This window comes from Podarcis vaucheri, assembly GCF_965113315.1.
Source record: "Podarcis vaucheri genome assembly, chromosome: 2".
NCBI lineage: Eukaryota > Metazoa > Chordata > Lepidosauria > Squamata > Lacertidae > Podarcis > Podarcis vaucheri.
In genome coordinates, this window is record NC_138760.1 from 33,183,244 (window position 1) to 33,201,916 (window position 18,673).

The 18,673-nt window shown below is 52.6% G+C and overlaps 1 protein-coding gene across 6 annotated transcripts in view; it reads left to right on the forward strand.

Moving 5' to 3' along the window:
• Window positions 1-18,640, forward strand: part of AATK (apoptosis associated tyrosine kinase) — an 80,315-nt gene extending 61,675 nt beyond the window's left edge. For 5 of the 6 annotated variants that reach the window (XM_082212365.1, XM_082212367.1, XM_082212368.1 and 2 more), the window contains 11 exons: window positions 1,534-1,613; window positions 2,827-2,945; window positions 5,330-5,417; window positions 6,637-6,770; window positions 8,312-8,396; window positions 8,945-9,066; window positions 9,782-9,931; window positions 10,668-13,614; window positions 14,160-14,322; window positions 14,997-15,230; window positions 16,555-18,640. In XM_082212365.1, coding sequence (XP_082068491.1) covers window positions 1,534-1,613; window positions 2,827-2,945; window positions 5,330-5,417; window positions 6,637-6,770; window positions 8,312-8,396; window positions 8,945-9,066; window positions 9,782-9,931; window positions 10,668-13,614; window positions 14,160-14,322; window positions 14,997-15,230; window positions 16,555-16,586 — 4,154 coding nt within the window. In that variant the 3' untranslated portion in view covers window positions 16,587-18,640. The remainder of the gene's footprint in view (window positions 1-1,533; window positions 1,614-2,826; window positions 2,946-5,329; window positions 5,418-6,636; window positions 6,771-8,311; window positions 8,397-8,944; window positions 9,067-9,781; window positions 9,932-10,667; window positions 13,615-14,159; window positions 14,323-14,996; window positions 15,231-16,554) is intronic. The other variant, XM_082212366.1, reaches the window with a different exon arrangement.
• The last annotated feature ends 33 nt before the right edge of the window (window positions 18,641-18,673 follow it).

Sequence of the window (18,673 nt, forward strand, 5' to 3'; positions counted from 1 at the left end):
GCCAGTTATGTGTTTGGGGGCTTTTGCTTCCCCTGCACCTACTTCAGAATCCTCTGCCTGCTCTCTCCCCCCCCCCATGGGAAGATACAGTGGTACCTCGAGTTACATACGCTTCAGGTTACAGACTCCGCTAACCCAGAAATAGTACCTCGGGTTAAGAACTTTGCTTCAGGATGAGAACAGAAATCGGGCTCTGGCAGCGTGGCGGCAGCAGGGGGCCCCATTAGCTAAAGGTTAAGAACAGTTTCAGGTTAAGAAAGGACCTCTGGAACGAATTAAGTACTTAACCCGAGGTACCACTGTACTCCAAATCCAGCATGGAAAAGCTCTGGTGCAAGGGCGCCAGATGGAAGTGCCGGGAGCAGAAGTGGCAGCATCTGACCTTCTTTAGTTAAGCACCGGCGCTGGTGCTTTTTGCCTGTCTCCAAACCAGATGCAACACTCTGCTGCTGTTGTTTCATTCCCCCTTTAACTAGTATCTTCCGGATTGTTCCGGCTTCTTAGATGGGCACCCCAGCCAGTGACTCGGCAGTGCCACCTTGTGGGTTTGGGATGGCAGGGCAACCCCCCATTTAGGCCGTGGTGGGGTGGGGTGGGGTGGAGGTGGCAGGGGAGGAAATGGGACACGAAATAGGAATGCAGGGCACTTTTTTTCCTAAACAGGATGTGGTACCTGAAAAGCAGGCATTCCGGCCTGGTCATCCAGGCTCCTTCCATAACCAGGCAAGGCAGGGAACAGTGAGATAGGCCATGTCCAAGCCTCAGTGTAGGTGTTTGACCCCCTCAGCAGAAGTCGCTCTCTGCTCCTGTGGCCTGAGATCACTTCCTCTCCTCCGCTACCTCTGGAGACAAAGGACTTTTGGTCCCCAAGTCCCACAGGCCCCACATTCCTTCCCATGTGACGTGGCGAAGGAATCCAAGGCTTGCTCTGCTGTGTGGGATTGAGCCAGCTAGATGGACAGCGACTTCCCTCTGCTCTGCCCACACAGTTCTTGCCTGGTGCGGCCCTGCTGTGCACTAAATGGGCCCTCAGAGAATGGGTCCAGTGTCCAGATACAGCCATCGCCGCTGGGCGCAACAATAGGGCCTTTGCTTCTCCGTGTGATGGGGAGCAGTGGCGTCTGGCACTGAGGGGGCGAAGGGGTGGCACCGCCTGCTTTTTTGGGGGGAGGGGGACATGGGACTGCCCAGAAGGGTGGATGCGACACAGCTACTTTCTGCTGCCTGGAGGCTTGGAAGTTCGGCTGTCTATAGCAGAAGGCTCCTCCTGCGTATATGCGTTTGAGAGAGAGTCTCACTCACCTTCAGTCCTGGATCTGCCAACGGGGTAGAGATGCAGCAAAGTCACGTAGCCTGGCCTCAGGAGTGGCTGAGGTGTCCGCTTCTCTCTGCGGATCCCCGTGTCCCTGATCCTTTGGGAAGCTTCCTGCCCCAGACCCCGCTCTTCTGCGGAAAGTTAGGATGAGGCAGCAGGCAGGGGACAAGCTGGCAGGGCATGCAGAACTTCAAACCGCTCTGTATGCTCCTTCACAGTGCAGCTGCTCAAATCCACTGACCTGGGACGCCATAGCCTGCTATACCTCAAGGAAATTGGCCATGGATGGTTTGGCAAGGTAAGCTCCTCACCTGAGACTGATCCCATATTGTTGATTTATGCAACAGGGCCGTGTTGGTGGCAGTGGGGGACAGGGAGGAAGGAAGCAGACGCCAAAAGGCATGCCGAATGAATGGATAACAGCGTCGCTTTTGCTTCCTGTCCCATTATTCCTGCCTTCCTTGGTGTTTCCCTTTTGGCGGCTGCTGGTATGGGAGTAGGACCGGAACAACGTGTTCTAATTCATGGGCTACAAATAGAGATCTTAATTCTTCATTTCGACCCGGAGGGTGTGGAAATGAGGGGATTCCATTGAAAGGGTGCGAAGAAGTGAGGAGAGAAAGAATGCCCTGGGTTGGGAAGGTGGGAGCAAGGAATAGATTAGGTTTGACACCCCTGTCAAAGACTACAAGTAACAGGCCTTTGTATATTTATTTGTATTGCCTGCCTGCCTGCCTACCTACATTTTGGCATCTGTTTTTTTAAAAAATAGTGCCTGCCTCAGTGACCCCAAAGCCAATTGTGAGAGCTGGCCATGGGGTGCCCCTAACTGGACATGGGTTGTGTCCAAGGTCCTTGCAAGTGCTGGTGGTGTGTAGAGCAAGGAGAGGCCTCTTTTTCATGTTACATTTTAAACTTAAGTAAGATGCATTGAAAGAGGGAGAAGGCAAGATGTGAACTCTGTTGAAATGTAGTGTGCAATAACTTTAGCTCAGGTCTGGGCCTTTGGGGGGAGGAGAATGTAGGCCTGAGAATGCTGAGCCTGTTCATAGTTTTCCCCGAGTTGCTTTTGTCACTTGGGGAGTTGTCCCATTTGCTCAAGCAGTTGGACACAACTCACATTGTGATTGCTGAAACAGCATCAGAAACCATGGGTCTGCATACCCCTTGGCTGATGCGTTGGCTCGGTCGAGAGGATGGATGACATGGAAAAGTGCCGGAAAGTAATTTCTGAATTGACACAAAGTGGGGGGTGGGGGAATTGAGAGCAGGGAGGGGAAATAAGTTTCTTACATTCGCTGGAGAATTACAGTGGACCAGAAGCTTAGATTTGAGCCGCAGCTGCATTGGTCACCTGCTAGGCTGCTCACCTGGCATTTTGCAACAGCCTTGCTATCTGACAGATGCTGAGAGATAATGGCACTTCCTGGCCCATGCAGTGGCACTGCCCTATGGCAGGAGCCCAAGGTCCCAGTCCAACAGGCTAATGCCCTCTGTCTCTCCCATCCCAGGTGTTCCTCGGTGAGGTGAATGCAGGGCTGAGCAGCACTCAGGTGGTAGTGAAGGAACTCAAAGCCAGTGCCAGTGTTCAAGATCAGATGCAGTTCCTGGAAGAGGCCCAGCCTTACAGGTAAGTTCCCCAGGGCTTTCTGTAATAAGAAACATTGTTGTTTTTAATTGCTGTATTTGTACACCCAGGTGTGTGCTTGTGGGATTTTCTGTCTCAGGTGTCAAAGTAACTTGGCCAAACTTGGGCGCTATGCACTTTGTCCTGGGGAAGTGGCTCCACTTGCTGTTCCACCTGAGGCAGCGGAATGTCTTGGGCCGGCCCTATTGATGACCTTGGCCAGGAGAGAAAGATTATAAGAGGACCTGTGTTAAGTCTTCCCCCGAGCTGGAGTACAAATGTGCTTCTGGAAACCTGCTTGCCTTCTAAATAAATACCACTTTCCCATGGATGCGCCCAGAGAAACTTGACAATGTTAAAGAATAAAACTATATAAGACGATTGTAAGAGCTATTCTGTAGGAGTGCAAATATCCAGAGATGTAGTGATCGGGTGGGATTATCATGAGGAATTATAAAATATACATCAAGCCATCGTGTCCACGATGAAAGCATTGTGTTGACTGGGTTTGATATATTGATGATAATTTCTGATTAAATCCCATAAGATTCTACATTCATGCCCTTTTGATGCCCTTTTGCCTCTGCTGCCCATTTCTCCTTGCTCTTCACAAATCAGTACACACTTAGACAGGCAGGTGTCCTGGGTCATCAAAGACAGTGGGCAAGTTTCTCTGATGTAGGATGTTAATCTTAGGGCCAGGAAACAGATCTCACATTAAGGTGATAATGCTCACTGTCCTCCTGGCCATCCTCCTTATCATGTGTATTGCTTGTTTATTACCACCGGGGTTGCCAGGTGCTCCCCTTTGTAGTTCTCAACTTATTTACCCCAAAAGTATGCATGGATAACTAGTGTTTATAGATTAACTTTCTCCCCTTGTGGGTTTGTGAAATGCTCAGAAGAAATCTGATTGGTTCTTACGAACACTCTGTAAAAAGTTCTTTTGTGAATAAAACGGCCTGGGCCAGAGGGGCTGCAGACAACGGACAAGCACAGAGAGACACAATTATATGCACCCTTCCCAGAGTCTTGCTGGTTCAAGTCTCTGTGTGTATTCTTATTAATCAGAGTTCAGTCCTTCCTTTACTTTGTGAATGCAACACTATTCATTCATCTCCCCCCCCCCCACACTCTATCATAATTTCCATGCCCAATTGGGAGAACACAGATGAGCCCCCATTGACCCGCTCCCCTTCCTGCAAGTCCCTGCCACCATTCCTGAATGTTGTGGGGGCTCAGTTGCCTACAGCAGGGAGCTTGCTCTGCTTGACTAGGCTTTCTGTACTATTTAGACCCTGACACATCGCAGTGTTGTTGATGATCAAGAGAGCCCTACCCTTGTATACAACACAATGACCAAAACAAACTACAAACAGTGAGATACACCCTGTAGAATCAACCAACAATGAAAACTAGCAGCAGATTTTGGAACTAAAAAATGTCGAAACTGGCGGCAGAAGTAGTTAAGGCATTACAAATGTAAAATCCTAGTAAAAATGATGACGTCAACTTATTATACAAGACATTTAGACGGAGCTTGACTGATCTCAAATGCTTACTGTATAGCCCAGTTGCCCAAAGGTGTGTGCTTGGGAATTTCTGTTAGCACCGTGCAGGACTTACACCTAAAACGTTTTTTTCCCTCTTTCCTGATAACTTCAAAGTATCCTTGCACCTTTCCCCACACACAATTAATCCAGTATAACTAATATTTCCTGGTTTTGTGTCAGTGGCCCCCAAGGCATTAACACGCTTGAGGCACCTGAGGAAAATGTACTCCTTCTAAGCAACCCAATTCTCTGTATCACCTGCCGGGAAAGCTGTTCTGTGTTAAAACGATTTGCAGCGTATACCCCCCGGGGCTGGAAGGAAGTCAAAGGGGCTGCCTTTTGGATTCGAGAGGCATTGTCCAGGGGAAGGGGAGGGATGGGACAGTGCTGGGAAAGCGATGAATTACCGTACCGACTCATGAACAAACTCCCCTATTGTTCTTGGCCGTGCTGTGGTGGCTGGCACAGCTTAGGACCCATTTATTCGCGGACAGTACAGGGCTGTGCCATAGGAGCCCCTCTCTGTCCCCGCATGAACCTATTGTGTGAGTTGTTTGGAAAGGATGGGAGAGGAGAGCACACAATCTCTCTTTCTCAGCTAACCTACTTGGGGCTTCACCTGTAGGCCCAGCCTGCTCCTTCTTGGCTGTCCTGGTCCCAATGGCTTCCCTAAGGATCCTCCCATCGCCTTGCTCCCTGAGTCTCCGTTTCCTTTGATCTGCAGTGCTGCTGATGCAATTCCCTGCCTGGACTCTTTCCTTTCCTTACTCCCCCTCCCCTTTCAGTCCCATTTCACTCTCCTGCTTTCTCTCCTGCTCTCCCCCTGTTTCACAGGGCACTCCAGCATACCAATCTCCTGCAGTGCCTGGCCCAGTGTGCAGAAGTGACGCCCTACCTGCTGGTGATGGAGTTCTGCCCATTGGTGAGTCATTGCTAGAGGGGAGTTGCACGCTTCCTCTCCATCCCCCTCCCCCATCCCCACAAATCCCTGCTGCTGTGGGCCTCCCCTGAGCTTTGGGGGACAGGTAAGCAACAAGACTGTGGCTGGCCAAGAGCCAAATCCTTGTTTGGGTTCATACCGTATCTCCTCTCCCGACTCTCGCTTGGATGACGTGAAACCATTTGCTCGCTTCCAGAGGTTGTTTTTTTCTGCTGTTGCGTTCTTTGGGGGAATCTGTGGCTCTCTGGGTAATGTTGGACTCCAGTTCCCATCATCCCTAATGGTCAGGAATTATGGGAGTTTGCCGTTCAATAACATCCGGAATGACACAAGGTTCTATATCCCAAGGTGTATGTACTCTCTCCAAAATATGCTTTGTTTTACCTAGTTTGATGGAAGGGACATGGGTGGTGCTGTGGGTTAAACCACAGAGCCTAGGACTTGCCGATCAGAAGGTCAGTGGTTCGAATCCCCGCGATGGGGTGAGCTCCCGTTGCTCAGTCCCTGCTCCTGCCAACCTAGCAGTTCGAAAGCACGCCAAAGTGCAAGTAGATAAATAGGTACCGCTCCGGTGGGAAGGTAAACAGCGTTTCCGTGCGCTGCTCTGGTTTGCCAGAAGCGGCTTAGTCATGCTGGCCACATGACCCGGAAGCTGTACGCCGGCTCCCTCGGCCAATAAAGCGAGATGAGCGCCGCAACCCCAGAGTTGGCCACGACTGGTCCTAATGGTCAGGGGTACCTTTACCTAGTTTGATGGTGGGTGGATGCTCCTACTTTAAATACAGGGCTTGACTGAGAGACCATTGCATCTTTGAATTCTGTGATGTATTTTTTCCTCTGTGGGATACTGGCAGTTTAGTGTAGGGCTGGGGAAACCTCTTCCCTGCTCCTGCCACCCAGATGTTGCTGGACTCACTCCCATCCACCCCTGGTCCATTGGTCATGCTGGCTTGAGCTGATGGGAATTGGAGTCCACCAGCATCTGGAGGGCCACAGACTTCCCTATCCCTGGGTTTGGTGCACATGACTCTCCCTCACCTCAGGCCTTCTTTGGGGCTTGGCTCCCACCCCCTTGGCTGCATTGCAGAGATGCTTTCTCTCTCTTGTTCTCCTCCAACCCACCCATTGAGACCGCACAAGAAAGGTCTGTAGGCAGTGGTGCCCATGGGTAACGTTGTTGCTGCTGCTGCCACCCTGACAGGGTGACCTGAAGGGCTACCTGCGGAGCTGCCATGCGGCCGAGGCACTGGCACCGGACCCTCTCACCTTGCAACGTATGGCCTGCGAGGTGTCCTGCGGCCTGCTGCATCTTCACCGCAACAACTACGTGCACAGGTGAGTCAGAGTTCCTGTCTCGTTCCTTTGCCACACTTTCACATGGGAGTGTGTGGAGTTGGGGTGGGGAAGAATCCTGGGAAAGGGGCCCAGTTCTTCATTGGGGTTGACAGGGGAGCACCAGCAGTATCAGTAAAGCGCTAAGCCCAAAATGCAGCAGGAAATAAAATGGGATGTGCACGCAGTGGTTCACAGAGCAGCGGGTGTCACTGTCAAAGCCACCCTGTGGAAGTTGCTGTATTCCATGCCAGACCATTGGTCCATATAGCTGTTTTGTCTACACCAGTGTTTCCCAAACTTGGGTCTCCAGGTGGTTTTTTTGGACTACAACTCCCATCATCCCTAGCTAGCAGGATCTGTGGCCAGGGATGGTGGGCATTGTAGTCCAAAAACCAGCTGGACTGGAGACCCAAGTTTAGGGAAAACTGGTCTACACTGACTGGCAGCAGCTCTTTGCAATTTTAGACAGGAGTATTTCCCAGCCCTACTTAGGAGGACTGAACTTGGAATCTGCTGCACCCAATTCCATCACTGATGATCTCTTTCCATATGACGGTGTTGCCATGCTTATGAATGCAGCATGAGGTGGGGTGTTTGGTTCCTGGTGGCTGGAGGTGGAGGTGGAGGTGGTGATGATCCACAGAAGCAGAGATGAGGCTTTCATTTCCACTTTTGGATTTTCTGAAGGGTTCATGGGCTGAGAAATGGGAAGCCTTGGGTTCATGGGGTGGAAGTTTTGGCCTAAGGGAGAAAGTGAGTCCTAAGGTCCTGTGAGTGAAGTTATGTGGACTTATGGCCAGTGTGTGCAAGGTATGGCATGCGTCGCTTGATGGCTTTGTCCTGCAACGGCGTTCTTGTCTTCTTCCTGTTTGCCCTTCCTGGAAACGTGGGGCTCCAGCATGCAACTTGCACTCCAGGAAGAAACCATCCTGCTGTGGATACCCTTCTTCAGATCCTGATTTCCTTCCCGTCACCCTGCTCTTCCTCCCCAACAATATCCTGGTGCTGAGTGAGTGGCACTCAAGAGACTCCAGCATCAGTGATTTTGTTGAAGAGGCTGAGCTCTGCCATCTTCTGAGGATGGGAGTCCTCCTTTGGGGAAGTGCACTGAGCTACAAACTGGACGTCCCGAGGCTGAATTTTGCCTCTGCCATGATCTCACTTCGTGGTCAAAGATACAGCTTTGCTGTAGGGACATTGTTGGGGAATCAAGAGGGAGGCAAGCAGTTGACCGTGAGTTCAGACTGCTGTCGGTGATGCTCAGACTGCATCTTTCTCTGTGGAGTTGACTCTTGGTGCATTTCAGTGGATAGTCAACCAGTGGCCAGCCAGAGATTCATTATTGGTCTTGGTGAGCTAAGCAAACCCGATGAGGGCATATTTGGGACCTTGCCCTGGCACATCTGGTCAGCCCTTTCCCACTCCCCGGCCCCATAGCTCCTGTGGGCCTGATCTGGGTCACAATGCATGAGCTCCCTTGGTCGGCCCGTCGCTTCACGCCTTCCGCTGTGTAATCTTCGCTGGGCGTTTCTTTTGTCTAGTGACCTGGCGCTGCGGAACTGCTTACTCACGGCTGACCTGACAGTCAAAATCGGCGACTACGGCCTCTCTCACTGCAAATACAAAGTAAGTCTGCTTTGGGGGCGGGAGCCGGACAGGGAGCACAAGCCAGTGTTGATGGTGGGGTTTGTGTTCAGGGCCCCCGCAAGGCTGATGGCGGGAGCAGCCTTCTTGGGGATGAGGGGCAACTTGGCTCTCTTGAGTGCAAACATTTTAAGGGGAGAAAAGGCAGGAGGGACAAGTGGTTGGCAAACAGGACTGTGCCTGCTTCACCGGGGCATGACCGTACGCAGGGACCTGCCAACATAAATCTGGAGGTGGGCTGGGAAGTGGGGATTGCGATTCTCCCAGCAACAGTGTGAACATGTCTAAGGGATAGGGAGAGGTGGGGGACAGGCTTAGTGGAGACAGTCCTATTCTCCATCACCAGCGGTTCTTGGGTGGAGTGGACTAGGCCACCTTTAGCATAGAATAGGAAGGGACTTGAAGGCTCATCTTGTCCCAAGACCCTGCAACACAGGAATCTCAGCTGAAGCATCCACAACAGGTCGCGATTGCTGTTTCTGTTGGTGCCGGTTTGACGTTGTCTTGCTTTGCCCCTGCATGCCTGGCAGGATGACTACTTTGTGACGGCTGACCAACTGTGGGTACCCCTGCGCTGGGTGGCGCCTGAACTCATCGACGAGGTGCATGGCAACCTGCTTATTGTTGACCAGACCAAGACCAGCAATATCTGGTAAGAAAATCAGGGGGTGGTACGGGTGGGAAGGAGTCGTTCCTGGGGTGTGTGACCTTGGGAGGGTGGGATAGCAGCAACGTGAACCCTTAGGCCAGATTTGGGAAGGGGGGCAGTGATTTTACTGAGCCAGGTAAACATCTCATCACTAAGTAATATTTTACAGTGGCTGTGATCCAAGTTTTATTTTGGTAGCCCCACAAGCCAGCAGGCAACTCTCTGGCTTAGGTTACATTTTGCTCGAAAACAACCAAACGGAAACCTTTGACCAGGAAAACTGTGATTACAGTGCAACATGGGATATTCCTGCTGAGTTTGCTCCTCCTGTGTGATGTGCACCTTGGTAAATCCCTGCTGGGCTACCGTAGCACATTCTACATGGGACGACTACCGAAGGCGCAACTGGTCCAGAATGCAGCAGCCAGAATAATTTCTCTTGGTAGCTACAAGGAGCACGTATTTGGTTTTATTGGCTGGTGTAATTGTTTGGGTTCCTTTCACTTTATTTTCCCCTTCCCTGCATTTTCATTGTAATTTGATTGTGTCTCCCTCCCCCTTAAAGATAGTTGTCCCTTTTGAAGGATGAGCTGTGCATTTGCCAAGCAAATAAATGCAACTGCCCTGGGTTCAAAGGGCCTGGGTGACCCGGCGCTCTCCCTCTATGGTGGTGCCACCTGCCACTCGCCTGTGCTTTGAGCCCCCTCTCTCTTGGCAGGTCCTTGGGCGTGACCATCTGGGAGCTCTTTGAGCTGGGCAGCCAGCCCTACTGCCACTACTCGGACCGGCAGGTGCTCACTTACGCCATCAAGGAGCAGCAGCTTAAACTTCCTAAGCCGCAGCTCCCACTCTCACTGTCTGACCGCTGGTGAGTGAAGCAGGGCCCTCGGGGGGAGGGCACAGCATCCCATGAGGGGCAGAGGTGGCCAGCAGGCACTAAATGACAAGCGTGGAGGAGGCTGGACCGTAGGCAGGTGGGATCAGGTGTGTGGGTAGGCAGATGCTGATAAACATCTTTGGTGCCAGACTCCCATCTTAGCCCTCTTGCTAAGCAAACAGCACACCAAGCCACCAGGAATGGCAAATTGCAAGCTTGGTAAATGTATCCATTAAGTAAGGAACAAAAAGGCTGCCACTCAGTCGGTAGAGCACAAGCTTTGCTGGTAGCCCCACAAGCCAGTGGGCACTCTCTAACATAGTTCTAGCACCTCTCAGGTGGGCGCCCAAGGGAGGCATTCATGGTGACTATTTCTAGAAACATAGTACTGATTACGTCCTTATTTCAGGCATTGTGATATATCAGTACATCACAGTGTTTAGCTGGGGATATATCACAACTTTGAAAGCCAGACATTTCTCAGCCCTAGCGCGAGGTTAGCCACAACTGGTCTAAAAGGGTGGTTTTAGGGGTGTGCAGAAGAGAAAGAAGGGTTTCCACTAGGGAATTAGGATAGCAAGGAGCATGTTGCCAAGTAGGTTGCTGGCAAGGAGCAGATTGTAGATAGAGGAAGGCTGGCTCTGCGAATGACGCAATTGCTGAGTGTTGTCCCCAGAGCAAAGGAGCAACCGAGTCTCACCTCTCCTCTGCTCTTCCCTATGCGCAGGTACGAGGTGATGCAGTTTTGCTGGCTGCAGCCAGAGCAGCGCCCCACTGCTGAGGAGGTGCACCTCCTGCTCTCGTACCTGTGCGCCAAGGGTGCGTCGGAGGCTGAGGAGGAGTTTGAGCGGCGCTGGAACTCCATGAAGCCTGGCGGCGGCGGCGGTGGAGGAGGCGGCTCGGGCTCGGGCTCCAGCCACGTGGGCGTTGAGCTCTCGTCCTTCCCCCTCCTGGAGCATTTCTCCAACGATGGCGACGACGTCCTGACCGTCATGGAGACGAGCCACGGCCTGAACTTTGAGTACAAGTGGGACCAAGGGAAGACTGAGCACCTGCCGGCCTCGGCCATGAGCCCTCGCGATGCCGCGCGTTACCACGAGCTCTACTACGCCGCCAGCGGCAGCAGCGGCGGAAGAGGGGACGGCAGGCACCTCAGCCTGGGGGTCTCACCCTCCTGCTACGAGTGCAAAGTGCAGGGCTGCCCTGGCCTGCACACGCCAGGTGTGGTGCCAGTGCTGAGCGCTCACAGCCCCTCCCTGAACAGCGAGTACTACATCCGCATCGAGGAGGCGGCTTCCGAGGGCAGCGGGACGGACCTTGACTACACCATGTGCTCCTACAGCCCGGAGTTTGGCCGCCCCTCCCACTGGCAAGCCAAAGAGGGCTGCTATGAGTCAAACAGCAGCCCCACCGTCTCGCTCACCATGGAGCCCCTGCTGGGGCATTCTGGTGCACATGGGGACAGCGGCCACTGGGAGCCCCCTGACTACTACTCCTATGGAGGGCAAGGGGACAAGGAGGCCTCGCCGTACTACGAGGCCTCCCTGAAAGACGGCCCTGAGGACTACCTGCTTGAGGAGCATGGGGCTTCCGAGTGGCCCGTGGCAGCTCCGCAGAAAAGCATATTTGCTGACCCGCTTGGTGTTTCACCCTCGGTGGGCTACGCCTACAAGGAGGAGGCCGCAGTGGCAGACTCGGTCACTCTGGAACTGGGAGAGGAGGAGGAGGAGGAGGAAGAGGAAGAGGAGGAGGAGAACTCGTGTGGCAGCCCTGGGAGCGGAGGGGATGAGAACAACGGGTCCCCTTCCTCCAGCAAGAACTGGACGTCCAACACCTCCGCCAATAACAACAGCTGCCACCTGCTGCCGCCGTGTGAGCCACCTGCCAAAGACAGCTGGTGCTACCGCCACATGATCACTTTCCAGGGGCTCATGGCAGAGCCGCTGTGTACTGTACTCCGTGACGGCCCCACGCTAGGCATTGAGGACTTGCGAGCGGCCCTTTTGGGCGAGGAGCGGGTGGCATCATCTCACACGGGCTCCCCCTGCCCGGACACCGACTTGCCTTCAGAGGAACGAGCGTCAGCCGAGGTTGCCAGCGTAGAGATCGGCGCAGGCGATGCCACGAATCCCTTGGCTGAGAGCGGGGTGGAGTGCCTCCTAGCTGCCACCACTCCACCACCACCAGGGGACACGGATTCAGTGGCGTCAACGCTGGAACCTGTCAACAACACGGATGCCACCATGCCAGAGGAGGAGGCACTAGGAACTGGGGAAGATCCCGTCGTGGTGGAAGAGGCCTCGGCCGAATGCTCACCCAAGGTGCCGCGAGAGATCAACGTGGACAGTGGCAAGAACACTACGACCAGTGAGCAGGACAGGACACCAGACAAGACAGTTTCCAGCGCCAGCTTCCCTGACTTGGATGAGGCCAGTGACGAGGACACGGCTGAGCTCACATCCGGGGTCTTCACTGACTTCCCAGTTGATTGTACCGAGCGGCAGGACGTCATCGTCACCCTCAAGTCCTTGCAGAAGCAGGTGGAGACCCCTGACTCGCTGGACATCCCCTCCACCACCAGCTCCTGCGAGGCGTTCAGCCCCACAGCCTACGTGCCCTCGAGCCAGCCTAAAGCCTTAGACAGCGGCTACGACACCGAGAACTACGAGTCGCCTGAATTTGTCCTGAAGGAGCCTCACGAGCCACGGGAGCCCGAGGCCTTCACCCAGCTAGAAAAGGCACCGGATGGCCCTGAGGGCCCGGCCAAAGAGCTGAGCCTCTCCAACTCCTTCAGCGCTGAGCTGCAGGCCTTAGACGAGAAGAACCCTTACCGTGACTCGGCCTACTTCTCCGACTACGATACCGAAGGGGGGACTCGGGAGGACGGGGAAGGGGACAGTGATGGTTCTGAGGGGCACGAGCCAGAGCTCCCCCAGGCGGACGTTGGAGAGTTGGGGAAGGACCCCGCCCAAAATAGCTCAGGCGAGTCTCGGCCTACCTTGCTTGAGCCCATTTGCCCACAGGAAGATGGCATGGGGTGTACCTTTCCTCCAGCGACTAGTGGCCAGGGCATGGGGACAAGCATGTCACAAGAGCTGGTAGTGAATGGAGTCACTGTTGCTGAGCTGGACTCATCCAGAGGCAAGAGCGACGAGGCTGTTGCCCTGCCCCAGGTGCCACCCCCCGCCACCAGGTCCTTTTTCTTGTCTCCTGTGGTTGCGAGTCCGGATGTGCCGAATGGGGCTTGTGAGGGAGATGCGGGGACGGGGAGCAATGCAGTGGCAAGGGCAGCAGAGGAATCCGGGGAAGGGCAGGAACGATGCTGCCCTGGCGAGCAGCCCCAGAGCAGCCCTGGGCTCTCTCTGGACCTTTCGTTGGTGCCCTCTCGGCATCCGTCTGTCCCTGCCGAGCTTGAGGAAGAGGAGGACGACACGGAGGACAGCGATGAGTCGGACGAGGAGCTGCGGTGCTACAACATCCAGGACCAGAGCGAGGAGAGCGAGGAGGAGCTGCCGGCTGTGCCCATTGTGGTGGCCGAGAGCCACAGCGCCCGCAACCTGCGCAGCCTGCTCAAGATGCCCAGCCTGCTGGTGGAGACCTTCTGCGATGACCTCGAACGCAAGAAGAAAGCCGTCTCCTTCATCGAAGATGTCACCGTCTACCTCTTTGACCAGGTGAGTTGTTTTCTGGTGGCCTGGAGTTGACAGCCGGAAGAGGCCCTCAAGTATGCTTTAGCATACTCACGAATCGAAAGCCGTGTGCCTCTTTCGTAGGAAACACACATGTTTTGTGCATTCTGCAATTTCCATTCTGCAAGCAACAGAAACACCTCACAGCTATAAGCATCTGCTGATCTCTTAACTGAGTATATTTTTCACCGTTTGTTTTGAAAGGTGCTGGTTACCAACATCCCCTAATCTTGATAGTAGTCTTGCAAGTCCGGACAAAGAAACCTTCATCCTAAGCCTCAGATCTTAATTTGAACATGATTCTCAATTGTTGTTTTAAAAAAACCAGTTACATTAATATGGGAGTGACCCAAACTTTTTGCAAAGCCTAGGTTTGAGAGCGGGGGACGGGGGGTGTTAATTATGGCAGCCACCATAATTATGGAGCAAATAAGGCTAGGAGGGTGTTTATTCCCTAGAGGGCAACCTGGATCCCAGAGTTGCTCCTAAGAGGCAACGAGATAATTATGCCCATTTGTATCTTCGCACAGGAAAGCCCCACGAAGGAACTGGCAGAGCATCCTTTCCCGGGAGTAACAGAACCTCCTGTGGCGCCACCTGTGCATAAGGACAGCAACGGTTCCCCAAGCCCAGCAGAGAGAACAGATGCCCCCAGCAGTTCCTCGGAAGGGAACACCTCTGAAGAGAGTAAGGGTACGAAACCAGAAGGGAACTGAGCAGGGCTCGGGGGGGGGGCCCTGATGTTTCTCCATCACAACACCTGCACAGGCTGATTTTCTGAGCTCAACCCATCTAGGTTTGCTTTTGGGTGCAATATTTTTGCACCGCTTCACTATGCAACGGAGTTGGGGCACCCTCCAGATGTTGTCAACTCCCAGCAGCCATTATAGCCTTTGGGTTGGGTCAGACCTGGGGATGATGGGAGCTGTAGTCGATGACAACTGGAAGGCCACGTGTCACTTGATTGGACAGATTATGGGCTGCGGATTCCAGCCTCTGTGCATTGCTCCAAGCCAGCGGTTCTCAACCTGTGGGTCCCCAGATGTTGGACTACAACTCCCATCATCCCTGAGCTCTGGCCTTGCTACCTAGGGGAGATGGGAGTTGTAGTTCAACATCTGGGGACCCACAAGTTGAGAAAGGCTGCTCCAAGCAGCAGCTTATGTAAAGCAACCTGCATTTGGCCACTAGAGGGGGATGGAAATTGGTCCTGCACAGCAAGACCTTTTGGACTAGTAGGAACTTGGCGATGCAGCAATTGGACAGGAGGCTAACAGGGAGCAGCAGAGGACAATTGGCCAAGCGGGGGTGGGATGGGATTTTGGGCCCAGCTCCTTACCCTTCCACTGTGTGTCTTCCCTCTTCAGGTGGTGGTTTTGAGTGGGAAGATGACTTCCCCCTCATGGCAGTGAAAGCATCCGTCATGCCATCGTTGACGTCGGTGGCACCTGAGCCTGCCCTCCCCGGACTGCCACCCACACTAGTGCCAGCTCAGAAGCAGGTGCTGCCCATCCAGTTTTCACGCTTCACAGTCTCACCTGCCCCCGTGTCGAGGTTCTCCATCACACACGTCACTGACTCGGACACCGGTTCTGTAGGAGGTAAGGGGCATTCAGGTAGCAGAAGAAGGGGTGAGCCCAGAAGTCTCAAGAATGTCGCTCTTTTATGTCCCTGGGTCTGGAGGAAATGTCTGTCAAGCCACATGGCCTGGCCTAGATGTCACATGATCAACACCAGGAAATTGAGGAATAGTTAAATATTGAATAGGAAATGGGGGACAGTCCTGATTTCCGTGGGAATGCTGTTGAGTGATTTTATTGATGGCACTTAATTGGACCACCAGTTCATAAGAATTAATTCTACCAAGGCCATGTTTATGTGAAATAATTTCAGTATACCAAATGCACTAAAAAAAAACCACCCCACATTTTGTAATGTACACAGCAATTGAATAAGTGGAAACAACAGGGATATGGATCTGTTTTTAAGAGAGATCCTTTCTAAGAACCTTTTGTTCACATGGGCCTTAGAGGCCCTTGCTCCCACTTCTGAGGTGCGAAAAAGAGTGTGATTGCTCGCTTTGTAGGAAGTAGGGCCAGGAAGATATTCCCCTACTTCACTGAATTGATCCATGGTTGTTGGGATGGCCATTGTGTGTTCCTGTTCTCAAAATATAACTGAATGGGGGAAGACCTAAGACACTCCAGAATGAATAGCTCCTATGGAAGCATCTAAGGATGTTTGCCTATGTTTATTTGGGCACAGCCCATTCTGTTAAACCCACTGGGATCATGATCAGGTGCACCATCAATGATAGGCAAGTGAAGGAACTACAGGCAAATTATGGACTCCTCTCTGGATTACAAGCTCTGGCCAGCGAGGGTCAGGTTGCAAAGCATAATCTGGGTTGGGTTCTGCAGTGGTGATTGGCGCCCATTGGGAGTGGTAGGGAGGACGGCAGGGAGGCCAACAGTAGGGGGAGCCAGAGCCAATGACAGCAGCCTGGACTGGTGGTAAATAGCAAGGTAGGGAGATGTGGTTCGGCTGAGGGCAAAGCCCCATTCATCTACCTTCGCTGAGTGCCTGAGGCGGAATTTTTTGAATGGGGCTTCTGTGTCCAAAGCAACATAAGATGCAAGCCTGCTTACATTCTGTTCTATGTTGGGGAACCTTAATTTTATTCGTCTTTTAAAAAACACAGAAAAATCATTGTAGAGTGGGTTGAGGGGCTGGTGGCATGAACTGTAAAATTGGCTTAAGTCATGGGGGCTGGGCTGGGAATTTGTCTCTCCTTTGGTTGCATTTGATGCAGTAAGAATGGATTCTGCAACTTGGAAAGCTATGCAGAGGAGAGGAGGCGTACAAGGCCTCTTTTAAGGTTGTGACGCCCCATTACTAACTCTGCCTTTTCCCCCTTTTTTTTAGGAAGCAGTGAAAACAGAGGCGACAGAGAATGAGCTTAGCCATGGGCTTGATTTTGGACTTGCCCCTTACAGCATCGGTTTCTGCATCGGGGCTAAGGAGTAAGCATGGAGGCCCAGAACTTGGGTGGAGCAGAGAACTCCATGGTGGTGGTGATGGGGCTCACTCTTCCTATATATATATTTTTCTTTTTTAAGAGGCGGATTTTATTGGACAGTTCTTGACTGCTGCTAGGCTGGAGATGCCCCACGGCGTGACGATTTTGTGACAAGCGTGTGGATGTGAGGGTGTGTGTGTGTGTGTGAGGGTGTGTATATGTACAGATAGACATATAGACCTATAGAACCTATAGCATTTAAAGGGTAGAGCTGTGACCTCGCTAACATCGCTGCCCCCTCCACCCAAGCCATTTTGATACCCCCCTCCTCCCTCTCCAGCTCATGCCTCTTGGATGTTTCAACCCACATTGGCTTCCCAAATTGGGGCACTGCCTTGAGATCACCACCACCTTTTCTTCCTCCTGCCTGTTCTTGTAAGCTTCTCATGTGTGCTTTCCAAGCCCAGCACGGATAGAGAGCGGAAGCGAGAGCACATAGCCTTGCACCGTGTCATTCAGACATGCTTAAATTTGGCCCTTGAAAGCTGAGTACTCCTTCCTTCCTTCTCTCCCTTCCTTGTGACTGCAAGTCCCTTCTTGCCCCCCTCCCTCTACACCTGGCTGTGTCGGGTGTAGCCTGCTGTTCGGCTGCGCATCAAATAAGGGGAGAGGCAAGAGAATGGATGGTAGGCAAACTCAAGTGGCACGTAGGGGAGCTAGATGAGGTTAAGGTGGCAATTTCATTTGTGGGACGGGCTCAGTAGCCTTCTTCCCTTTCCACAGTGCTGGCCCCTCCTTTCCCCACATATAGATTCTGCAACTACTGCTGGCCCCTTTACCATCTGCTCAGCTGCACCACCACTGGAGCACTTAGTGGTACAGGAGCTGTGCCTTAATGACCTTTGGTGCATCCTTTCTCCAACCTTGCCTTGGGGAAAGCAGCCTCCCTGCCTGTTAGGAAGTCTCCCTGCCTGTTAGGAAGTCTCCTTGCCTGTTAGGAAATGGCTGCCTAAGCAGGAAAGAAAGGGGATGTGCAGGAAATGCAAGGTTAACTTAAAAAACAAAACAAAACCCTCTAAGCAGGGGGGAATTTTGTGGTGCAGATGCTCACCTCTCTTCCCTGCCCCCCAACACACCCACTGTAGAACCTTCCTATTTTCCCTGCCACAGTATTGTTTAGGTGGAGCTTTTCTGGGGTGCCAAGCTGTGTCCCGTCAGCAAGTGGGTAGGCTGGGTTTGTGTCAAAATGCCAAACTTGGTCATGTGGGGAGAGACTCCAACTTCCCTTCGCAACTCCTAGAGGAACTTAACATACAGGAGGAGACTCCTGACGAGATGTGTAGCAAAAGCAGGTCAAACGGCTACCGGGACTATTTTTGTAAAAAAAAAATAACCTACGCTATATCACCTGCCCTAACAGAGCGGCAGATTTAAGTTATTGTTGCCAAAGAGATGTAAAGAGTTAACTTTTATCAAGGTTTCTTGGGGATGGGGTGGGGGAAAGGATTGGAAGGAGGGAACTGGGGGAGGGGGGAAGCGCATCATGGTTGCTTTCTTTTGTTTTTGGTTTAAATCTTTTATCAGTTTAAACTTTAGGATAATTGTGCAATTTGGATTTGGGGGGAGGGGAAGGAAAAGTAATGAGGGGGTCTACACTCGGGGGTTGTGGCCTTTTGGGGCTATAGACCAAACACAGATACTGGAAATCAAGGGTGCAGGTATCAGCTGCTAACAACCGTATTTGTGGACCATTTCCAAACAGGGGCTAGAGGACAACCATGGCCACAGGAGCCCAAGACAGCAGCAAAACATTCTTTTCTTAAGAGGCCTTTTTGTTCTTTCACGTCTCTGATGTTTCTCTTGACATCAGAGCCGATGACTCTTCTCTTCTTTTTAGTTCCGCAAGGGGCATAATGCACTTCTAAGAGCAGAAGGAGAGCACTTGCGGGTTCAGGCAGTGGCCCTTTCTATTCCAACATCCTGTTCTCACAGTGGCCATGCTAGATGCTGGTGGCCATGCTAGAT